Source organism: Nymphalis io, chromosome 11 (assembly GCF_905147045.1).
Source record: "Nymphalis io chromosome 11, ilAglIoxx1.1, whole genome shotgun sequence".
In the NCBI taxonomy this organism is placed as follows: domain Eukaryota; kingdom Metazoa; phylum Arthropoda; class Insecta; order Lepidoptera; family Nymphalidae; genus Nymphalis; species Nymphalis io.
The window spans coordinates 7,537,361-7,558,773 of NC_065898.1; the positions used below are offsets into that span (position 1 = coordinate 7,537,361).

The window sequence follows — 21,413 nt, forward strand, 5'->3', positions numbered from 1 at the left end:
TTATCTCCAGTCACCTCTACAAACATATAATAAATTCAATCTCCGAATCTTACCCCTTTCTAATTAGACCGCAAACATACCGAAACAAAAATAAATTATTAATTACAGGGACCTGAAGCGCAGACTTTGCCCTTCCTATTTAAGGGGCCAGATGTTAACAGACTCCGAACAAACCCCAAATATCTTGTAAACCACCCACCGAGTACCGTCCGACCACACCACATGCACAGGTGAGGTTAACACATACAACCGCAATCAAAGAAATCTAAACTTAAGGAACGTGATATTAAGATTAGTTTTCAAATATCACCAGTTGCCCTTTTGTCTTTATCGACTGCAGAAACAGTTTCTTCCTTACATTACAGCGTAAGATTTATATTTGCATCCACAAAGACTGATACAAATAGATGTAATGATGTAAAATGCACTTAATTTTCTAGGATAGAAAGTGGAATTTCAAATGCTTATAGATGACGTTAAGTCTATTTTCTTTACAGCGTCGTATGATATGATATCGAGGCGAGACAGAAAGGGACAGTAGAGCGCAGGCTCCTCGGCAGACGTCGCGGTCGCCATGGCAACACATCGATTCGCCGCACCCCTGCCCGATGCAGCCTCCACCCGTATCCAGGTCATTCGAAGTACACTGAAAACGACGTCAGATCTAATTAATTTTCTTTATGCATGCCTCCACAAACTTTAACATATAATATGTGTTTAACATCGAGTGCGCGAGATTTAATTATAAAATGATACAACTACCTTAATATTCACAACGTTCATACATTACATATATATATAAACCTAAATATCTGCACACATTCTTAGGTAAAGAATTTAAATTCATATTTGACACCATAACGAAACTTTACGTACCTGTAACTTGAAATTGATAATATTCAGAAATTATAACGTCATAAGTCAGCTAAACAAATGTTTGATGTTATAAACGTTATTTTAATTATTATTCATCGTAAACATAAAAAGTTATCATTATAAAGTTACACGTTAACTGAGCTAAATTAAATATAAAGGTTTGTATTATATATATACGATCTTAATATTCAAATTTCGAATATATAAAATGAACCAAAAAAATTTAGTAAGCGTTTTTGGTGACTTCTTACAAAACATAAGCAACAGTTGCTAAATTTTAATTGACAAAAATCACTCTAAATAACTTTAAAATCAGCCTTAACACTATCGATATTTAAAATTTCTTCTGTACAAGAATAACATAGTTGAATTCGAATGCTTATATTTTTAGAATTTATTATAAAATAGTGTTTAAAAAAAAATACTCAAAACCGGCAAGAACAATTTTAGCGTATGAGTGCTTTATATAAAAAACAATTTGTCTAAAATAAATGTCTTTACCATAGCTTAAGATAGATAATTAGAAATAAGACGCAATGGTAGATTTATATAATACATAGTAAATAGAAGTGCTTTACTTATTATTTACAGAATTTTTTCGACGTGAGTGCAACCATGTGAAATAATTAGTATATTTCTAAATCTAGAGATGAAAAGAAATCCTGAAAGTAAATGACTCATGTAAGGGTACCAATTATTTTATTTTGAACAAAAATAAAATTATGCTTTCTAAAATGATTTACCATAGCTTTTATAATACGAATTGCCATTTATATATTTTCGTAGTAAACTTTGATGTTTTAACGAAATGTCGACCCAATTCTTATCTCAAAGACACGTCAGAACCTCAGTAACTCAACAAAGGCAAGAGGCTGGACCTAATAAGGCCACTCGAGAAACATGGCCGACTCTCCTCTCGCCCTTTCGGCTTCCTTTGACGTAACCAACAAAATGAGGCCAATTTGAAAAACCTACTGTAAGGTAACGTCAGCTATATAAAATGTTAAGGGGATGCATTTGATAAGCTTTTATTCAGTATCCTGATTTCGATTATTTATTATATTTGATTTAAATTATGTCTTATATATGGACTGGTATATATAATATTTGGTATATTATATATATAGCCCTCTATACATACTAAAATTAAGATACAAAACTAAACGAGGATCTAAGTCAACATCATCATTATCAGAATTTATGTTGTTTCATCGCAAGTAACAAAAGAAAAATAGTAGTTGTTAAAATGAGTTTTTAAAATTTAAGATAACTTACAATTACACTTACAATTACATAGCCCGAAAAAGTTATATATTTATATTTATTAATTGTATTCATTGTAATAATTAGTTGTAAAATTTTATAACTGTTTTTTTATACCTTAAATCTATCTATATATTGATATACAATGAGAACACTTTTTTTGTAATACCTAATTGAAAAACTTTACTAATATACATAAAACTTATAAGAGAAGATGCAGCGCATTTCGGAGGTTTAAGTAAATAATAGGTATTATTATAAAACTATGTAGGAACGCTTCGCAGATTTCCCGCTTTAAATTTAGACTATTGACTATATAATTGGGAAGTGTGATTTTTTTCTTGTATAAATAATATGAAAAATATCCGCATATTTAGTTACATAAAATTAACTAACTTAACCAGAAAGTGTAAGAGGTTGTTTTTTACGAGCTGTTATTTAACTTCACATATGAGTATGTGTGGATCAAGTCTTGCTACCATATTTTACGTTAGTTCCATCAAACAAGGAACTAAAAGTTTACACAAACTTAATTCTAGTAATAATATAATCTAAAATGCCTACTATTTATTTTTATTCTAATTGATAGATGAAATATTTTTTTAATTTTATACTTTTATTTTCTAATTAGCTTGTACTCGTAAAAAAATAATAATTAACTATTACGTATATACCGCAGACCGAGCATATTTATAATTTACTAATTTTATTACATTCTAATTGAAAACTTATGGCATATTAATCAATGTAAAGTATTCTAACATTAATTTGTTTTTCACTCTTTAAGAGATGGAAATATTGAGCGTGCTACGTTACAATTTGATTATTGATTCGATTATTAACACTTTAATTGGTATGTAGGTATCAATTTTATTTATTGATTTTTCCTTGAATAACAAACTCTTTGTATCGTTGGTAGTTTCTATTCTTTGTTTAATATTATTAAATACAAAACAATATATCTATATTTGTTTGCTTTGTTAACTATAAATTCAATTTGACAGGTTTTCATAACAAATAATAGCGTAAAGATAAAATGTATTTTAAAGGATTTTTGTAATCAAGTGACGCCTGAAAATTGTTCAAGTGTAGTGGAGAGAAAACAATTATCTAATATTATAGATTCCTATAGGAAAGAGCTTTCGCAATATATGAGAGTAAAAACCATGTCAGAAGACTAAGAATATAATATATAATTGTTTTAATTTTACTTAATACTTAATTACTGAAATAAAATTTGTTTGTTTAATTTTTAATGTAATCACACTTTCATACAATTTTAAGCCATAGGCTTCTTTTAAATATATATATTTGTTTAGAAGTGTTTAATTTATAAATTTTTGCTACACTTTACTTTCCTTCACTTTTTTGCAGCGTATAAGTACATTCGATCTCATTCATTATCATGGTCATTAAGAGCCATCCAATGTAATATTACATTAATATTTACGCATGACAGTCATCCTTTAAAATATCGGAGAAATTTACGATTTTGTATTCCTTTAATTACACATTTTCAATTTAATTTTTATGTAATCTGAACCAGTTACGTTCAAAGGCCGATGCCAAAAAGTGAATAACTAAATTAACAGACTAGGTACTTTTAATGGTTTAGAGTTAGTCGTGTCACATTAAATATGTTTTATCTTTGTTCCCGGTAACATTAATTAAGCGTGAAATTGAGGTACACAAAAATGAACAACATTCAGTGGGAGAGCATAAAGATCGTAAAATATTCAACTAACATATGGCATAGGGAAGATGGGTAAAATAAAGTATACACTTGTTTTTTTAATTTAAATAAGTTGCGATTTTTTATCGTGTTAAACCTACTGAGATTACAAATCTCAAAATGTAAAATGTTAAATTCTAAAAATTCGAAGAAAATTTTCAACGGCATACAGCTAACTACTCTTACTTAATCTACTTAACTGGTGGTAGTGCTATGTGCAAACTCGTCTGGGTAGGTACCACCCACTCATCAGATATTCTACCGCAAAACAATAGTACTTGGTATTGTTGAGTTGTGGTTTGAAGGGTGAGTGAGCCAGTGTAATTACAAACACAAGGAACATAACGCCTTAGTTCCCTAGGTTGGTAGCGCTTTGGCGATGTAAGCAATGATTAACATTTATTTCAATGCCAATGTCTATGAGCGGTGGTGACTTCTTACCATCAGGTCCATTTGCTCGTCCGCCTATCTATTCTATAAAAAAAAAATCTTCTCTTAAATTTTTTTAATTATTTTTGTAATAATCTTAATTACTTTTAGCTCTACAACAGCGTCACCGGAGATGGGGCTAGTTCTTAGGCTTCGCCTTGAAATTTTAAACCATGTCAAGCTCCAAATCCGATACTGTGTGTCTCTTATAAGATCCAAACTCAGCTCTAAACGGGGTCGGGTAATTAAATAATATGTAATATTTAGGAACTTAATGTTTTTTTATTTGATGCCATCTATGAATACATAAATAAAACTTTGTTCTTAATTTTTACTATACAAGTGACATCTGTCGGAACTTTATTAAACTATTATAACTACAACCATGACATACTTATTCACTTAAAATGTAGATGGCGTAACACTTATAATAGTAACAAATACTTTTTATTTTTTCATAGATAATATATTTTAAACAAATTTAACAATATAATAGAAATAAAATTTGCTGTATTATTTTTAACAGGAAATCAAATAGACCTTTAAAAAGACGAGCTATTAATTCAGTACGATCATCCGAATATTTTACTGCTTTACCGACCTCATACTAATTGGACGCAGGCGCGTCGCGTATTTTCCTTCTCTTTTTCTATTGGTTTGTGTTATGACAAGTCCAAATCCCTGCTTGTGTATTTTATGTTAGCATTTAATTAATTGTAAAATATATTATAAACTATCGGTTAATGGTAGGCATAGCTATTAAATAGTTTATAGTATTGTGATGATAAGTGCTGTGAATAACTGTACTCAGCGTCGGGAAACTAAAGCGGCATCGTGGAGTCACGAAAACGAAGGTAAGAAAAAAACTTTTCATTGTTTCTACCGACGCTCTGACTCCAGAAAGAAAAATTGGAAATCGATTTGAAGACAGCGTACAAATATTCAAAATTTAATTATTGCTAGTGCCATCCACTTTATTCTTTCTGATCTCATAAGCTTTATATTTATTACTTCTTATTTTGTAGTTTTATACGTAATCAATATGTATATCAACAATATAAGTAGAAGGTAAACATCGATACCAACAGCGTGTTTCTCATTAAGTTCTTTCAAATTTTTAACACTTAACACAAATTCATTTGTACGTTCGTAACCTACCCTATTATATTTATTAAAAGCTTAATACTAAATAGAGAGGAAGGTAAATAAAAAAAATATTCTATAATTGGCTTAAATGTTGGTTCCGAACTTCAATTTTATTATGAATATTTCTTTCAAGCAATTAATTAATTCTTATTGTGCAACACTATAGTGGTCATTGTCAATGTTAAATCAAATTATATCTAGTAATAATCTTTTAAATATGAGTTTTAATGAAATAAAAATCTTCACCCTGTTCTTATTCTTTTGAACCTTTTATCATACAAACATTTAGTTTTGATTTTGTTTCTTTGTTTATTTTGAATGGAAATGCTATATTATTTTAAGTATTTGTAATATTTTATAAACTAATAAAACTATAAAAACCTACCTACCTTAATATTTATATGTTTTTAAAAATAAATTGTAATTTTAAAAACATTACTGTTGAAAGGAATGATGATATTTATTTAAATTTGATGCAAATATGTAATATAACAAAAATGTTGAATCAATATAGCATCAATATTGCATATTCTAACTTAAGGAAGTGTCTGAAAATATGATTCAACCTTGATATACTCGAAATGTCTCCATTACCACTAAGATGACCTTAACTGATTGCTACATATATTTGTATGGTTTTTGATAACCATCGACAAAACAATTGTTTTTTATAGATATGTAGATTTAGATATTTAAGCAATAGTCTCCAACAATGGTAAGTTCTAAAAATATAAAGTACACGAGCAAATTATTTTTACCAAACATGATTTAAATTGTAAAATAACCTAAAGTTACATTATGAGATAATAATTTACAGAATGTAAATAAAATTTAAGAACTTGTATGTTATTTATATATATTTTACTGCTCAAAACAAATTTATTTGGTAGATTATTTAGTATACATAATAAATAAAATTTATAAAGGCATCTCAAATAAAGGGTATTTTTAAGTAAAAAGTTTTGAGTAATTTGCATTTCTAACTTATATACTATATTGTATATTCTATTATCAAATTAAATGTATTAATATTTTTATATAAAGAGTTGTCATTAGTAGGATTATATTGCATGATAAATATAATTCATTAGCAATCTGAAAGGCAACAATAAAAAAGTTACAAAGTTTTTTAGAAAATCTTACAATGACTTGTTTCATTTAAAAGTTACTTAATCCAAGTTCTAAACAAAGTATAACCCTGTTTTATATTTAAAACATTATTTTCAACAAATATGTAAGACAACAAGATTAAAATATGTAGCAACTGTATTTTATCATTTAGTATAAAGAGCTAGTGCAAAAAAAGATTTTAGAGAAAAGTTTTTAATACGGATTCGAGCTGCTCGCTTTGGCTACGAATTTAAACCAGTATTAAATTTTCCGTAACAAAAATTTTATAACATATGTTTCGTCGTTTGTTAAATCTTATACACATTCGTTCAAAAACCCTTCAGAAGTGTACACAAAATTATTGTATTCAGCCTACCTGCTCAAGTCTGCACTGGGAGCAAGTCCGCAAAAAAGTAAAAAGATAATTTTACGTTGAACCGAGTCTCGTATGAGAAAGAACAAAGGCTACTCTTACCTAGTTATAGCTAGTTATTTTACATCCCGCAGGTGTAACCTGTTACCCGGAATTATTTTATTCTTCCATTCCTTGATCCCGGTTGTGAACGTTTACAGCGAGAAAGTAACTTTTTAAAACTTTTTTGTTACTAAACCTATTTCGAAACAAAATAAATACTTTCTTCTCTTTGTATTTTTAATTTAGTGTTTAGTTGTAAAGCAGCATACGTATTTCGCAATTACATACATTATATAAGCTTTAAACAATAAAATAATTAACTGATCACGGAAATAAATGCGGAAGTAATATTCTTTGTCTGTGTCTGCAATTAAATCACTTATCGAAATTAGAATTGCATATAATTTGTCGGACTTTATCGAGTTCATTAGCCTTATGTGTGCGAAAACCAACGAGCTCGAATAATAATTGCTTTACGTATTAAAATCGATTGTTAATTGGGATTAACCTTTATTCAGTAAATATCCTTCATGAAAATTTTGCTTTAGCCATATTATTTTCTTTTATTTCGTTGGCAAAACTGGATACAATAAATTAGGTCGTACAAACACAATAAATAAGATTTTTTTTTAATTAATATACTAAATCTATGATTTAAATAATAATAATATTAAATTGAATTATTTATATAGAACACATATACTTCTTAATTCTTTTACTTATTATATTTTAAACAAAAGCCAATTTCACACAAGTTCGAAGAAAGGAAATCAACGTTCGTTTCGTTTTACTTTTTGATAGGTACTTAAAAACCAGACTAAAATTTTTGTTTCGCAAAAAACAATGAAAGTTCTTTTAAATTGTAACGAAGCTTGGACCCTAAAAAAAAAGCTGAGATGGCCTAGTGGTAAGAACGCGTGAATCTTAACCGATGATCGTGGGTTCAAACCCGGGCAAGCACCACTGAATTTTCATGTGCTTAATTTGTGTTTATAATTCATCTCGTGCTTAACGGTGAAGGAAAACATCGTGAGGAAACCTGCATGTGTCTAATTTCATTGAAATTCTGCCACATGTGAATTCTACCAACCCGCATTGGAGCAGCGTGGTGGAATAAGCTCCAAACCTTCTCCTCAAAAGGGAGAGGAGGCCTTAGCCCAGCAGTGGGACATTAACAGGCTGTTACTGTGTTACTGTGTGTGGACCCTAATAGCATGACATGATTTTATTAACGCTATAAGTCATGTTGTTGTCGAAGTCAATGCTTGCAAGAATTGTGTGTTTGGATTTATGTTGAATACGACATAAAGAACAAAAGGGTTTATTTAATTATTGCTGGAAAAATCGTTACTAGTTTTTTTAAATATAAATAAGATAATTTGAGGGGATTTTTAAGAAGGAATAAGCTCCAAACCCTCTCAAAAGAGGAGGCCTTTAGCCCAGCAGTGGGACATTCACAGGCTGTCACGTTAGGGAAGATAATTTGAATAATCAAGTGCAGTGCATAAATAGTAATGTTACGCGTTAAGCAATATGAATGTTAGCTTATATGTGGATGTTAATATATTCAAATACATGTCTGTATTAAATAACTTGAGATATTAGTTCCAAAGCGACGGTCTATGTTCATCCGGTTACGATAAGAACAGTCATCACGTAAGCAAGTGATGGTCGCAAAAAAATATGAGTGGTGGCATTCACCCGGCGCCCTTGAACCGACGACGGTCACCAACACTCAGCTGGTACCTAAGTGCTAGGCCTTGAGTACGTCTAGGACATTCAACCGACCGTTGAAATAGTTTCAATGGCCGCCCTGAAGTAACAATGTCTAAAAATTATTTAGACAACGAATATACCACCGTCTTTGTCCCAGCTACTTAATAACTCATGTTACAAATGTCGTTAGTATTGAAAATTCCTACACGTTATATATTCCCATCGTTGTTAAAAACTAGATATTTAATAAAAAAGATTACTGTCCTATATTACAATTCGAAGACGTAATTTTTATGCAATTTTAAAATCAGGAAACGTTGAATATTCGTTTATTATACATAGGTTTTTAGAAACATGTTTTTAAGTTCGGCTTATGTGTGTTAAACACTGTTTATATTGTAGGTAAAAAACCGAACCTTAAACTTTTAAGCAACGTATAAATTACGGAATAATCTAATTCAGAGAATCGTACAATTTGTTTGTTGTGAAATCTTTTAAATTGTTAAACATACATATATATCTTTAAAAAAAAATTAAATTCTCGTTAGAGGTTACATAGGTGATTTGGATAAATTAAATTTTATTTTATTGAGGTAGGTGTTCAGGTGATCCCATATACCTTTGATTGACGTAAAACGTACTGTTTTTTTTTGTAGAAAATCGAAAAAAAAATTATTTGAAGTAATCATATTTCGTTAATAATAAATGAAGATATCATTGTTCTGTCGAAAAATTCTTGGTAGAAACCTGGATTTTCGAAGTTGGAAGTGTGTGTGAACTCCTGTGTCTCGGAAAGCTCGTAAAGCTGTTAGTCCTACTCCTGAACTGTTTCCGGTCGTGTCGGGTTTGCCGTCCCTTCAGATTATGAGACGGAATAAAGAGTGCACCTGTATTTGTGCACACACTTCTGCACTATAATATGTCCTTCGTATTTATCTAAGTGACTAGTTGTCTGTACATTATTTGGGCTTGACATAGTTTTGTTGCTTGGTGGTAGAATGAAATATAATAAAGCTAATAAAACCCTGATAAGTAGACACGTGTTTTTAACACAGACGAATCAGCTAGCTGATGGCAATCAGTTTTAATAATAAAAAATCTTAACTAATAAACGTCTCCAACAAAAACAAATAGGCTCATTTAAATTCTTGAGTTAATCGCGAATCACTTTACATGGTCGTAACACCAATTTATTAATCTCGCTTCGCTGACAACGCGGACAATTAATGATCAATTGTAACAATGAGTATGAATGTTAAACAATCGGTGTTGGTACTCGTACTTGGTACTCGATGAGATTCCGCAACACGATTCCGTCTATAACATTTGAGTATGTTGACGATGATTAATTATTGAGCCTATACGTTGTTTTCAAATTATGTATTGTTAAATATACGCACCATTGTTTTTGTCGTATTACTTATTCAGATTTTTTTAATCGTTTGCTCTTATCCCATTTATTTCCGCACAGTGTGTGAAGTGCGAACTGTTTTCATTCAGCTCAATGTTTTAAGACTAAAAAAAATTCGAATCGTTTTTACTATGTATATTATAATTTGACCTACATTTGTTTTTAAAAGGGTAAACTTGTAATCTTAATATTTTATTTTGATAATAAAATCAAACAGGAATATTCAATTTGTATTACTTTTATGATCCACCACTTACGTTACGATAAGTGTTTATACTTAGACGCGTTATATTTGAGAATATGAATATCTATAAGAACGAGCAAGTTCTGCCTTAATCATAACTATTGATACTTCTACTTATGTAAATCGAAAAGGTTATCGAAATAATGAGATGTAAGTTTACATTGTGTTGTTAATGGTGCATGAACATACAATACAAAAGATTAACAGTATTTGCTTAAAATGTAAGTAGTTAATATAAAACTTTCAGCCTTATTTATAAACTTTGGTAAGCGGAGGTAAGTTAAACAATGCTATATCTTCTTCTTTCGAATGACAAATCAATAATGACAGAAAGAGAAAAATCAATGCTTTAACTAAACAAAGTTTATAAGTGAGGCTCATGTATGATTAACAGAATTTAATGACGATTTAAGAGCTTGTCATATTTGACCTTTTATTTTCGTAAGCTTTCATTTAAATAATGCGTAGTTATCATTTGCCAATTTACACACACCAACAAACAAAATGATATTTTATAACACTTTTTTACAAAAGTATATTTAAATAGACACGATTCCTTACCATTGCAATTAGTTTGTGTCTTAAATATTTAATGGGTTGCACTAAGTGCGGTTCGTTTTATCGTTTTATTAATGTCTTATAAGAATATTTATATATTTAAAGTAAATGCTAAATAAATAACAAAATAGAACATCATAATGTATAACAATATTATTTTATCATTTGAATGAAACCATTTATCACGTCTCTAAGGGACAATGCGTCTCCCGGTGATGTAGGTATGATTAAAAACCTACAACTTTTTCAGTCGACACATTAATAATCTCTAAATATCTCTGTTATATAAAAGAGCTGGAAGGATCACGCGTTGGAATCCCGAAAAGCGCTGGATTTTCATGTGTTTAATTTGTATTTTGATTCACTCCGTGTTCAGCGCTGGAGCAGCAGCGTAGCTCCCGTAATGGTTTAGCTCCTTTTCCTTAACAGAAAAGAAGCCCTTTTCCAGTTTCCAATGGGATATAAATATTCTCTTACTGATACTGAAAATAAATATCGAAATAATAACTTATGACAGTCATATGACCTTTGTATAATGAATAGTATTTATATATTATATAGACACACAGAAAAGAGCAAAATGTAACATTATCTTTGTCGTTTAATACATTCGAATACTTAAGTATTTATAATATAAATTAAATTATCTAATAAAATCAACATAATTATATTAAGTAAATATATCGTTATATGCTATATTACAAATATCGATACTGAAATATGATCTGAACATTTTGTATATAATATTATAAATACGAAAATGACATTTATTTGTTTGTTACGCTTTCTCGTCTTATCTACTCAACCGATCATCATGAAATTTTGCATATAAATTATCAGTTCTACAGAAAAGGGCACAGGGGGGTACCTAACATCTACCCTTCCCCACATACACAGACGAAACCGTGGACGGGAATTAGTTAAATATATTGTTTTTAAATCACTCAAATTATATAGTAATTATTGTTTAAGTGTTTACGTATATTTTTGGCAGAAGCTTCTTTTCAGCAGCTTTGTTTTGTAAGGAGGATCTGACAATCATTTTATATTACGCAATAGTATATTGTATCGTTTGTGATCAAAATTCGCCTTTTTAAGCCCTATTTTCAATGCAATTAGACTTTGGATTTACGTACCCGGTAGGAAGCAGTTTGGGAAATTATCTAATTGGTACCGTCTTACAATGCAATGTATCGTTCTCGTAAGTATTAAGAAATTGTGTGAAAGGCATGCATGGTATGGTACTGATCGAATGACGATAAGTCTTATTTTCCCCCTTTTTAATAAATAATAAAAAACATACAACGCTCACTAATTCGATATTTAGATCTACACTTGATGTTATTAAGGAAACCTAAAAAGAATAATGTCATAGTATAAGGATTTCTAAGCATCCAAAAAAAATTGAATGCAAAGGAAATTCATAAGAGAACAATATTTTTTCTTAGATAGAAATGATAATAAATAAGGATAGAATGTCCTAGACTAAAACAATTCAAATGTGTTTTGTTTTTTTAAAATAACACCTGTGGGTTATCACACAGCACTCATAGCGTCAATGTATTTAATTGCAATGGTGCTGATATATTGTATACAATTTCTTAACCATATTTTAATTCCACACACAGTGATAAGAATATATATTAATCTTGTCAAATTTGTAGAGATTGCGGCGAACCGAATCGGCTTCAATACATGATTTTTTCGTAAATTGACCTTGTACATTAGAACAATCTCCTGCTGGTTTAAAGTGAAGGCTGTCAACAAGGATGGCTAGTCAGATTTTATAAAGACGTTTTATGTAAAACATCGTGTCCCATTTACTCGGTCCGTCGAGATTCGATCAGATGTACCACTGTACTCCGTTACGCCACCCACCGCAACCTTGCTGTCGCGCTTACATTTGCTTACTAAGTATTCACATATTTCTGTATTTATGTTCTTTAGTGGGTCGCATTCGTAAATTACATTAAGGCGTGACAACAAAAATGTTACAAGTTTTTTTTATATATTTTTGCGTTTCAAATTATGCAATGAAATATTGGCGAAGGTAAATAATAATAATAACTCATCATTAGATGAATTGCTCTTATTAATCTTTATTTAGCTGCGTCTTTATAACTTCAGCAGAATAATAAACTAAAATTTCTGGTTTTATTCAATTATAGGAAAGGTCGGATAGCTTTTTTATAGTAAAATTATTAATCGGTTAATCATCAAATGAGGAAATAACCCATCTAATGCATAAACTAGCTTAAAAGGTCTTATTCTAATAATCAATATGAATATGTGGAGAGAGATTGTATTTTAAGAATATTGCGCGCACGGAGAAATGTAAAATTTGCAAAGTTTAAGTTTATATTGAAATCTGATACAAAACACTGTCTTTTTTTATAATTAAAAATGAATAATTGTATGTTTGTCATGTGATGTGTGGAAACTTCGGTGAGTTATTCTGCGTAAATGCACGCGAACGGACTGTCCAATCTCATCCTGGTAAAAAACACGTTAATTTTGACATTTAAAACACCCATATGTTTTTATTGCCATTCTAATCATGATTCGACAACATAAACCTCATTTTTCCTATCTTTCGTATTTTACGAATAACTCGAAATATAAGACATAAAAAATAAACAATTATATAAACTTATAATTGTACGTATGTCATGTCTTGATTTTATTAGCAATGAACTGCGGTCCGATCGAACACTGGGTTATCACTAACCTATTTAAATACATGTATTTATACCTTAAAATTGTTATCAAACTATTTTCTTGATTTGAATGAAGACGAATACCGTGAAGTTTTAATAATAACGTATCATTCCCTGATTACTCCCAAAACGTGGCGCATCGCTCCCATATATTCATCTATTCCGATCTCAAGCTATTTAAATTCCCAACTGAGTCATTTAATCCGCCAACAAATTCAAGTCATAAAGGCAACTTAATGCAAAACGACAGCGCTACCAGAATGACAATACTCTGTAACCGGCTCACGTACGTTGTTGTCAACTTTCGCAATGCCACCGGTGTTCAAATAGTGACTAGTCTTGAAGGCTATACAGTCGAGGTGACTCTTGCTTTAAAATATACCGTTTTGTCATAAAAATATCATACAATATGCCTTTTAAACGAATATCTTCAAGTCTCGGCGCTTCATGTTCGTTCAATGGTCTGAACGTCTGATCATTGCAACTACATGACTGCTTACATTAATCGATAATGTGAGGTGAAGGGTTGTGATTAAACGTTAGCGATGCTAACTACTTGTTCAAGGCCGATTGACAAAGTAAATATAAGTTAATCAATGTCAAACTGTTTTTTATTCGCGGAAATTAACACGCATTTAGAAGGAATATGTTTGCAATGATGCCATAGAATCTATATCTGCTAATATTTAAAAGGACAATATTAGTTGAATTAGAATTAAAAAAAATATATATCTACATAGATATATGAAGATATAATAGTGTTATATATTATTGAAATTAATAAAGTATATCCTTATAGTCAGTGTTAAAAACGAAAGCGTCTTCCATTGATTTTTTCCTACTGTCTAAGTCTCAAATTTTATTTACCGTAACCGTAACCGTAACAGCCTGTAAGAGGAGGCCCACTGCTGAGGAGCAGTGGGCCTCCTCTCCTATTTTAGAGGAGAAGGTTTGGAGCTTATTCCACCACGCTGGCTCCAATGCGGGTTAGTGGAATACACATGTGGCAGAATTTCAGTGAAATTAGACACATGCAGGTTTCTTCACGATGTTTTCCTTTACCGTAAAGCACGAGATGAATAATAATCACAAACTAAGCACATGAAAATTCAGCGGTGCTTGCCCGGATTTGAACCCACGATCAGCGGTTAAGATTCACGCGTTCTTACCATTGGGCCATCTCGGCTATTCCATTTAAAAATATATAAATCATACAAAAATTCGAAACTTTGTATAAACGCGTTTTTTTGCTCTAGGTTCAGTGAGTTGAGTTTGGTCTTACCACCTGTAATATTTTAAATTATAGTTTCAACTTAATATTCTTTAGTTTGAATACAATGTTGGTAGTTACTTATAAAAATTCGATTTTCATCAAAAATACCTCAACTTCAAAATTACTGTATTAAAGCTCCTATCCATTTAAATAACCAATTGACGAAATGGAGTTTATCCACTTAAAGGTTTTGTGCGTAATTCGAAGAGTTAACAACAAACAAATTGTTGGCTCTATTAAATTTCCTTGGAGGTAAATGCTCGTTACAGAATAACTGAAATTAAGTTAGCATAGCAATTAAAATCAAACAAGATCGATACCGCTCTTCAGTCGAAAGTTTTAGATTGAAAACTAAACCCTTCGTTCACCGAGAACAACTGGTGACAGCTACGAACTCATCTTATTAACTCTCAAACAATGTTTACAAAAGGTTTGCCGTGTCGCACGATTTCTTTTCCATTGAATCCTTGACCGATACCCGGTAATTATAGTAATTGACACTGATTATAATTATTGTGGACGTTAACGATTAAAACTCATATTTGCATAACACCTCGATAGCAAATAGCGTAATGAAGCCATAATAATGACATCATTTTCAAATGAGCTTAATCACAATGAATTGATGATAATATTATTTTTCATCGACCTTTCTCCGCATTACACTTAATTAATTATAATTTCACAATGCAATGGCAGGCCAGATGCGAATTCTAAATTTGTTCCATTCCAAAAATAGGATGGTTTTTCTTTGCATATTTTTATTTTCTAATATAATACAGCCTTACTAGTAAGATGCATATATCATTGTCGGAATATTGTTTATTTATCCTTATTTATCGTTATCACATATAGCTACGAAATTTTATCGGGCGAAACTGGGCCATGATCGTAAACTAACGCTAGCTATGGAAGTTATTTTCCTCTTGTCAGTTTTCTGAATCTCTCAATTTCTATGGATAGTACGGTTCAGTGGCGCGACGTCCGATATCGGGATGGTTTATGGGCAATGCCATGCGTACGTGCCAGGGGTGGCGAATTCTTGGTTCGGTCGTCTGGCCGTAGGTGGATAACACACATATCATATAATTTGCTCTCTTTTGTTACTTAGTTTGCTTTTTCTAATGTATATAATAAAAAAAGGAATATAATCTGTCTGTATTTATTTATGACGTGTTAAAAATAAATAAACATAAACATGTCCTTAGTTATTTCGCATCACACATTGCAATATGCACTTGTTGAACAACGTGTCTAAATATTTGTCACTCAGTTCAATAGCATTTATTCATTCTATAAAACATAAATAATAAAATATAACTAATAACTATAAAGGCTTAAAGAAAGTTATATGATTCAACTGTTTAACTGAAAACCAATAAATACGTGACGGAAAAATCTTAATGATTTTTGTAAGATAACTTCGTCTCGTACTAGTGGTAGAACGGTGGCGCGTCAGCAGGACGCGTTATCACAGGGCGGCACTTTGAGAGTGCGCGGGGGCGGGTGGCAGCGCCACGCGCGCGCTACTGGACTGAGAGACGTTCCCGACCGACTAGCGAAGTAGCGACGTCAGTTCAAACCGGAGCGACGCTCGAACCGAGCGCTTCGTACCGTCACGCGCCGCTCGTTCTCGCGAACCTACCCTTGCATGTACGATTTTCCCCGACCAACGTCACTCGACCGACACCATCGAGTCGCTAGTTGGTTCCGTTACGACTATCGACTTTTATTTTGGCCCTTCGTAAAAAAGTTTATCGACCCTTCGCTGCTATAACAACCCTTATTCTCTTCATTCATTCAGTCAGTCGCTCCCTCTAATTATGGACTCCCCTTAACTTAGTTGAAAAATTCGAATACTCGATTTTATTGTTATATTATTATTAGTTTGGACGTTTCATGCCACGCGACTGATTTTAAAATTCCCTAACTTTTTAGATTAATTCAATGTTTAAAAGCAATTGTAACCTTGATATTGGAAATTGAGAAGTACGGCCGCCGTACTAAGGTGCAATAGTTTTGCGCCACCGTTATCTTTATCCAGGTCAATTAGAGACCGCTGAACCATGAAACTGCGTTGACATTGTCGCGTTCCGAGTGCGATTGGTGAATGCTTGTGCTTCGGACTGTGTGTGTAGACTACAAGCGGTGCATGGTCGCGTGAGTGCACCGCCGCAGCGGATGTGCACACCGCTGCCGACTTGGTGGTTTGTGCCGACTGGAATGCCAGCTGCTCTTGACCTAACTAGGTACTCACCTACATTATTTATCTTTTTGATGATTACCTAAAACTGATATAAAGTCTTGTCAGTTTAATAGATATGCTTATGTTTACTAAATGTATCCAAACCTCAAAGTACGACAAGCATTAAACCAAAATACGAATCCCCAATACGATCTATTTCTGTATAACTACGTATCAACTACACGTTCCCGACTAATGTGCTTGTTATGTAAATTCATCGAATAAATATAAATAAAACTAAGTTTCGGCATGATCAATTCGAAATCATTAAATAAATATTATCTTCTCTAATTGCGAAAAATTTCTTGGATTTTACATCACGTCATAAATTCAAGAAAATAATCCATAATACAATTATAATATTATAACGCAAAATAATTATGAACAGTTTCCACATCAGTAGCAATATTATTATTTATATACTGTTAGAGGTTTTAATCATAACAGGACGTTGGTCTAAATGTAACTTATAAGTGCCCTTAAAATTCCCTTCACCGATAAATCAAAAGATAAATTTATTATGTACATATATCAAATTCATGGAAAATTAATCCAAAAATTTAAAGAATTTATGACATATCTATGTTTCATATTGTTGTCATTTATAGAGGATTAATTAAAAACACAAATACCGTGAAGTTTTTTTTTTAAAGACTATTTACTATGAATATTTATTTAATCACAAAATAATAAAAGAAAATGTAATAATAAACAGTTTTTCAAACAATGATCTTAATGACGAATCATTCCACCAAATTGAATGTTATTTATTACATATTTTTTGTTTCCAAACCGGTGGTCAATAACATAGATCAAAGAGTTTCAATTTTTTATTTGAAACTATATTCTTCGAGATTGGCCTGATTTTTTATCAAAATCCAGCTCTGATACTGGAATCCATGAGGAATTGAAAGAACTCCTCAAATATTTTAGGTATTTTTATCAACATTATAGGCACATATCTGATTTCATTCCCTCACCCTTCAACCTTGGCGGTAGAATATCCGATGTGTGCGTGCGTGGCGCGTGTACCCAGACAGGTCTGTACAAAGCCCTACCACCACCTACCAAGTGAATTAGATGAGATACAAACACAAATTAAGCACGTGAAAATCTAATGCTATCGTGGTTTTGAAAACGCGGTCTTCGGTTGAGATTCACATGTTTTATTTACTAGGCCGCATTTACTGTAAACATATTTTAGCTGTAAGTTTTGATAGGCAATTAATAAAACTAAATTACGATGTTCATTTTGCTATTTTCGTAGCAGTTCATATTGTTATTCGCAAACATTTTAGGCACCTGTACAGGTAGTTTAAATTACTGCAGTGTAGTAGTTTCACGATAGTTTGCAACCATTAGATAAACACCTTTATCGGACACTGTATAACATGTTTAAATTATAGAGTATTATTAAACAAATATAATTCAAATAATTTAGTGTTTTGCTTGATATAGCATTAAAAACTTTGTTTTTAAATAAATAATAACTTTGAATAATTCACGTACGAACACGGAAGATTAAAACTTTAAAGATACCAATTTAAAAGGAATTTTTATGCAATATAAATTGTTTGAAATTGGTATCGTATTTAATTATTTAAAGACGAGCTTGGACTTTAGTGCTTACTGAAAATACGTCTACTCCCTGAGAAACATTTCATTTCCTAGTATTAGAATAAAGTTTGTTTAGTCCGGGCAAGCTTGTCTTATTTAAGTAACCTAATGTTATTTTGAATTTATGCTTAGAACTTCAAATTGGAAATCTTTAAATCTTTTACTTAAGACTGGCCTTCTTATTTGAAAATAATAAAATTGTATATTTGGATGTTTTTCTTATTACAAATTACGCCTCTGTTCCGTCTGCAATAGAAATTCTTGGAAATTTGCGTAGTATTGCAAAACTTTTATAAAATACGTAATACCCTCTCTTAGTGCCTCCGCTGGTAACAGGTGATCCTGTTCATGGTTTGGTTAAATTATCGGAATTTCGATTCAACCGAAAAATGCTACTCTCATTTTTAATACCATTATTTAATAGCTAATTTTAAATGTAAAAAAATACTTATTATGTAAAACATCTTCTACAAATTACGTTCGAGATTTTACTAATTGTTGAAAAAGAGTAACTATTGTTTCTTGCCGGTTCTTGATTTCCGAATCAGTGGAGGATTTACATACTATACACTTTTAAAATCATTTGTCCTTACTATCAACGCTATAAACTTTTTTATTTTATAACGTAAGCTAGCCAGTTCAATTTAATCTTGTGAAATGGCGAATTAAAAGTGCTTTAAGACCCTACTTAAATTTAAATTTGATTAATTCCATTAAACAAAACAATTCCATTGTTGAAACACCGTGTTGTCGAATTGTGACATAATCGTTAAGATGTTTACTTTGGTATTGTTTAAATGTTTATTCATCGTGGAATGCTATGTAACTAAAACAATAAACGATATTGCATCTCAATGATTTCGTCATCAAGCCTGATTAAGTTTATAATAACAATAATACATATATAACAATATCTTAAATATTACATGGGCTACATAACATACGTAAATATACATATATTTACATGAGTTGTTTTAAAAAGAAAATGGTTTTATTGTTGATGATTAGAAAATTAAGAAAACCGTCATTTTATTATTCCTACGATTTTAATACTCACGTTTATTTTAAGGGTAAAAAATAAGTGTAATAAGTTTTTTTTATAGGTTTAGACTGGGTAATGGTTTTCTTTAATTTTTTTATTAAAAAAAATATCCTTTCCTACGTAGGTGTAGTACAATCGTATCTTACATTGATCTACATTTTCCGAGTTGGTATTTTTATGCTTTTCGCTTTAAGGACTAAATATTAAAGAATAACTTGTAACTAGCTTTTGCATGGCGATATTTTGGAACAATCTGAATAGTTAGTGTACTAGATTTTACTGTCACCAGCACCAAAGGAGTGTGATAAATTCAACTCAATCAGTTGAGTGATTTGAATTTAAAATTTTGTTGCAGAATTTGACCCATAAGTAGGTCAAAGTCATAATTGAAACGACACAATTTCTAGGAATAGTTATTACGTTTATTCGAACATATGTAAATCACATTACCAATTAAATATTGAAAAGCAACAGACAATGTTTTGCATTTGTCTAAATTTATTGATGAAAGAAATAAGAGCCTAAGCCTGTTTTGCTCGATGAAGAAGAAAAAGGCTACTTTTCTGTTGGTGAAACATTGAATAGATATCGGCTGCATTTCCCGATACTGAAATGTCATAGGACATTATACAGCGGAAGTCACTAAAATACACAAAGCGAGCCGTATCTACATCAGATAAAATTATTTTTACCGCAAATGCTGCTGTATTGAGTCTACTCGCCAATCCATTAATGCGAGGGCCCCATTGTATTTTAACATAAGTATATTACAGTGATTCCAAAAAATAGTGTTGTGTCTATAATTTTTGATGCTTTTTCATGTACTCATGCTCATCATCATGTAACACTAACATTAGTTTAATAGTAAGATTTTAAATGTAATATTGAACAAAATAAAAAACCAGAAGCATTGTTTAAATCGTCTAAATCAGAACATAAAAAATAGTAAAGAATCGCCTACAAACAATAATCTCGTGTTTGTTATCTAACAGATAATGCAATTACTTTTTATAAACGATGAAGAGAACTTTTCATACTTGAAATATATTTTTAATAGGCAGATGATGATGATTGGTTGCCGAATCTAGTGAAGCCAAATGTTTATAATGCAACATTTAATATGACTTTTTAAAGATCTTGCTAAATATTTTTGGTATATATTTATTGGGCTATTGCATTTAATTGTTTTTTTTTAAATTCATTTAACAAAATTGATTGTTGTTTATAAAGTAATTCTAAATTAGAATGTTCATTCAGACATCGCTTCTATATTAAATAGTAAAATAGAAAGTAATGTTAGATAAAAGATTTTCTTATAAAATAAGTATAATGAACGCTTGAAAGTTGCTTCACTATCGTGGTTTTTTCTTTTAAAACTTTGTATCCTTTTCATCGCGATCGTGATCCAATTTGCTAAAACTCGTCTACTCCTGCATTATTGAGTTGAAGATGAACTTTTGCTTACAAACTTCTCAATGTTAAGCTACCTCTCAAATTTTATTTAAAAAACATCGCTTACTACATTGTGCGCTAATAATGAAAAATTGATATAAAACCTTTTTTTCTTGAATTTTTGTTTACTTCAAACTAGACTTATTTGTCAGATATAAGAAAATCAT

The 21,413-nt window shown here is 30.9% G+C and overlaps 1 protein-coding gene across 2 annotated transcripts in view; it reads left to right on the plus strand.

Moving 5' to 3' along the window:
* Positions 1-4,950: 4,950 nt before the first annotated feature.
* Positions 4,951-21,413, plus strand: part of LOC126771950 (protein gustavus) — a 58,548-nt gene continuing 42,085 nt past the window's right edge. Inside the window, exon 1 of one of the 2 annotated variants that reach the window (XM_050492138.1) lies at positions 4,951-5,154. Coding sequence is in view for 1 of the 2 variants with exons in the window: in XM_050492137.1 (XP_050348094.1) it covers positions 17,072-17,139 (68 nt within the window). In the remaining variant the exon portion in view is untranslated. Of the gene's footprint in view, positions 5,155-16,855; positions 17,140-21,413 lie in introns of those variants that run through there. The other variant, XM_050492137.1, reaches the window with a different exon arrangement.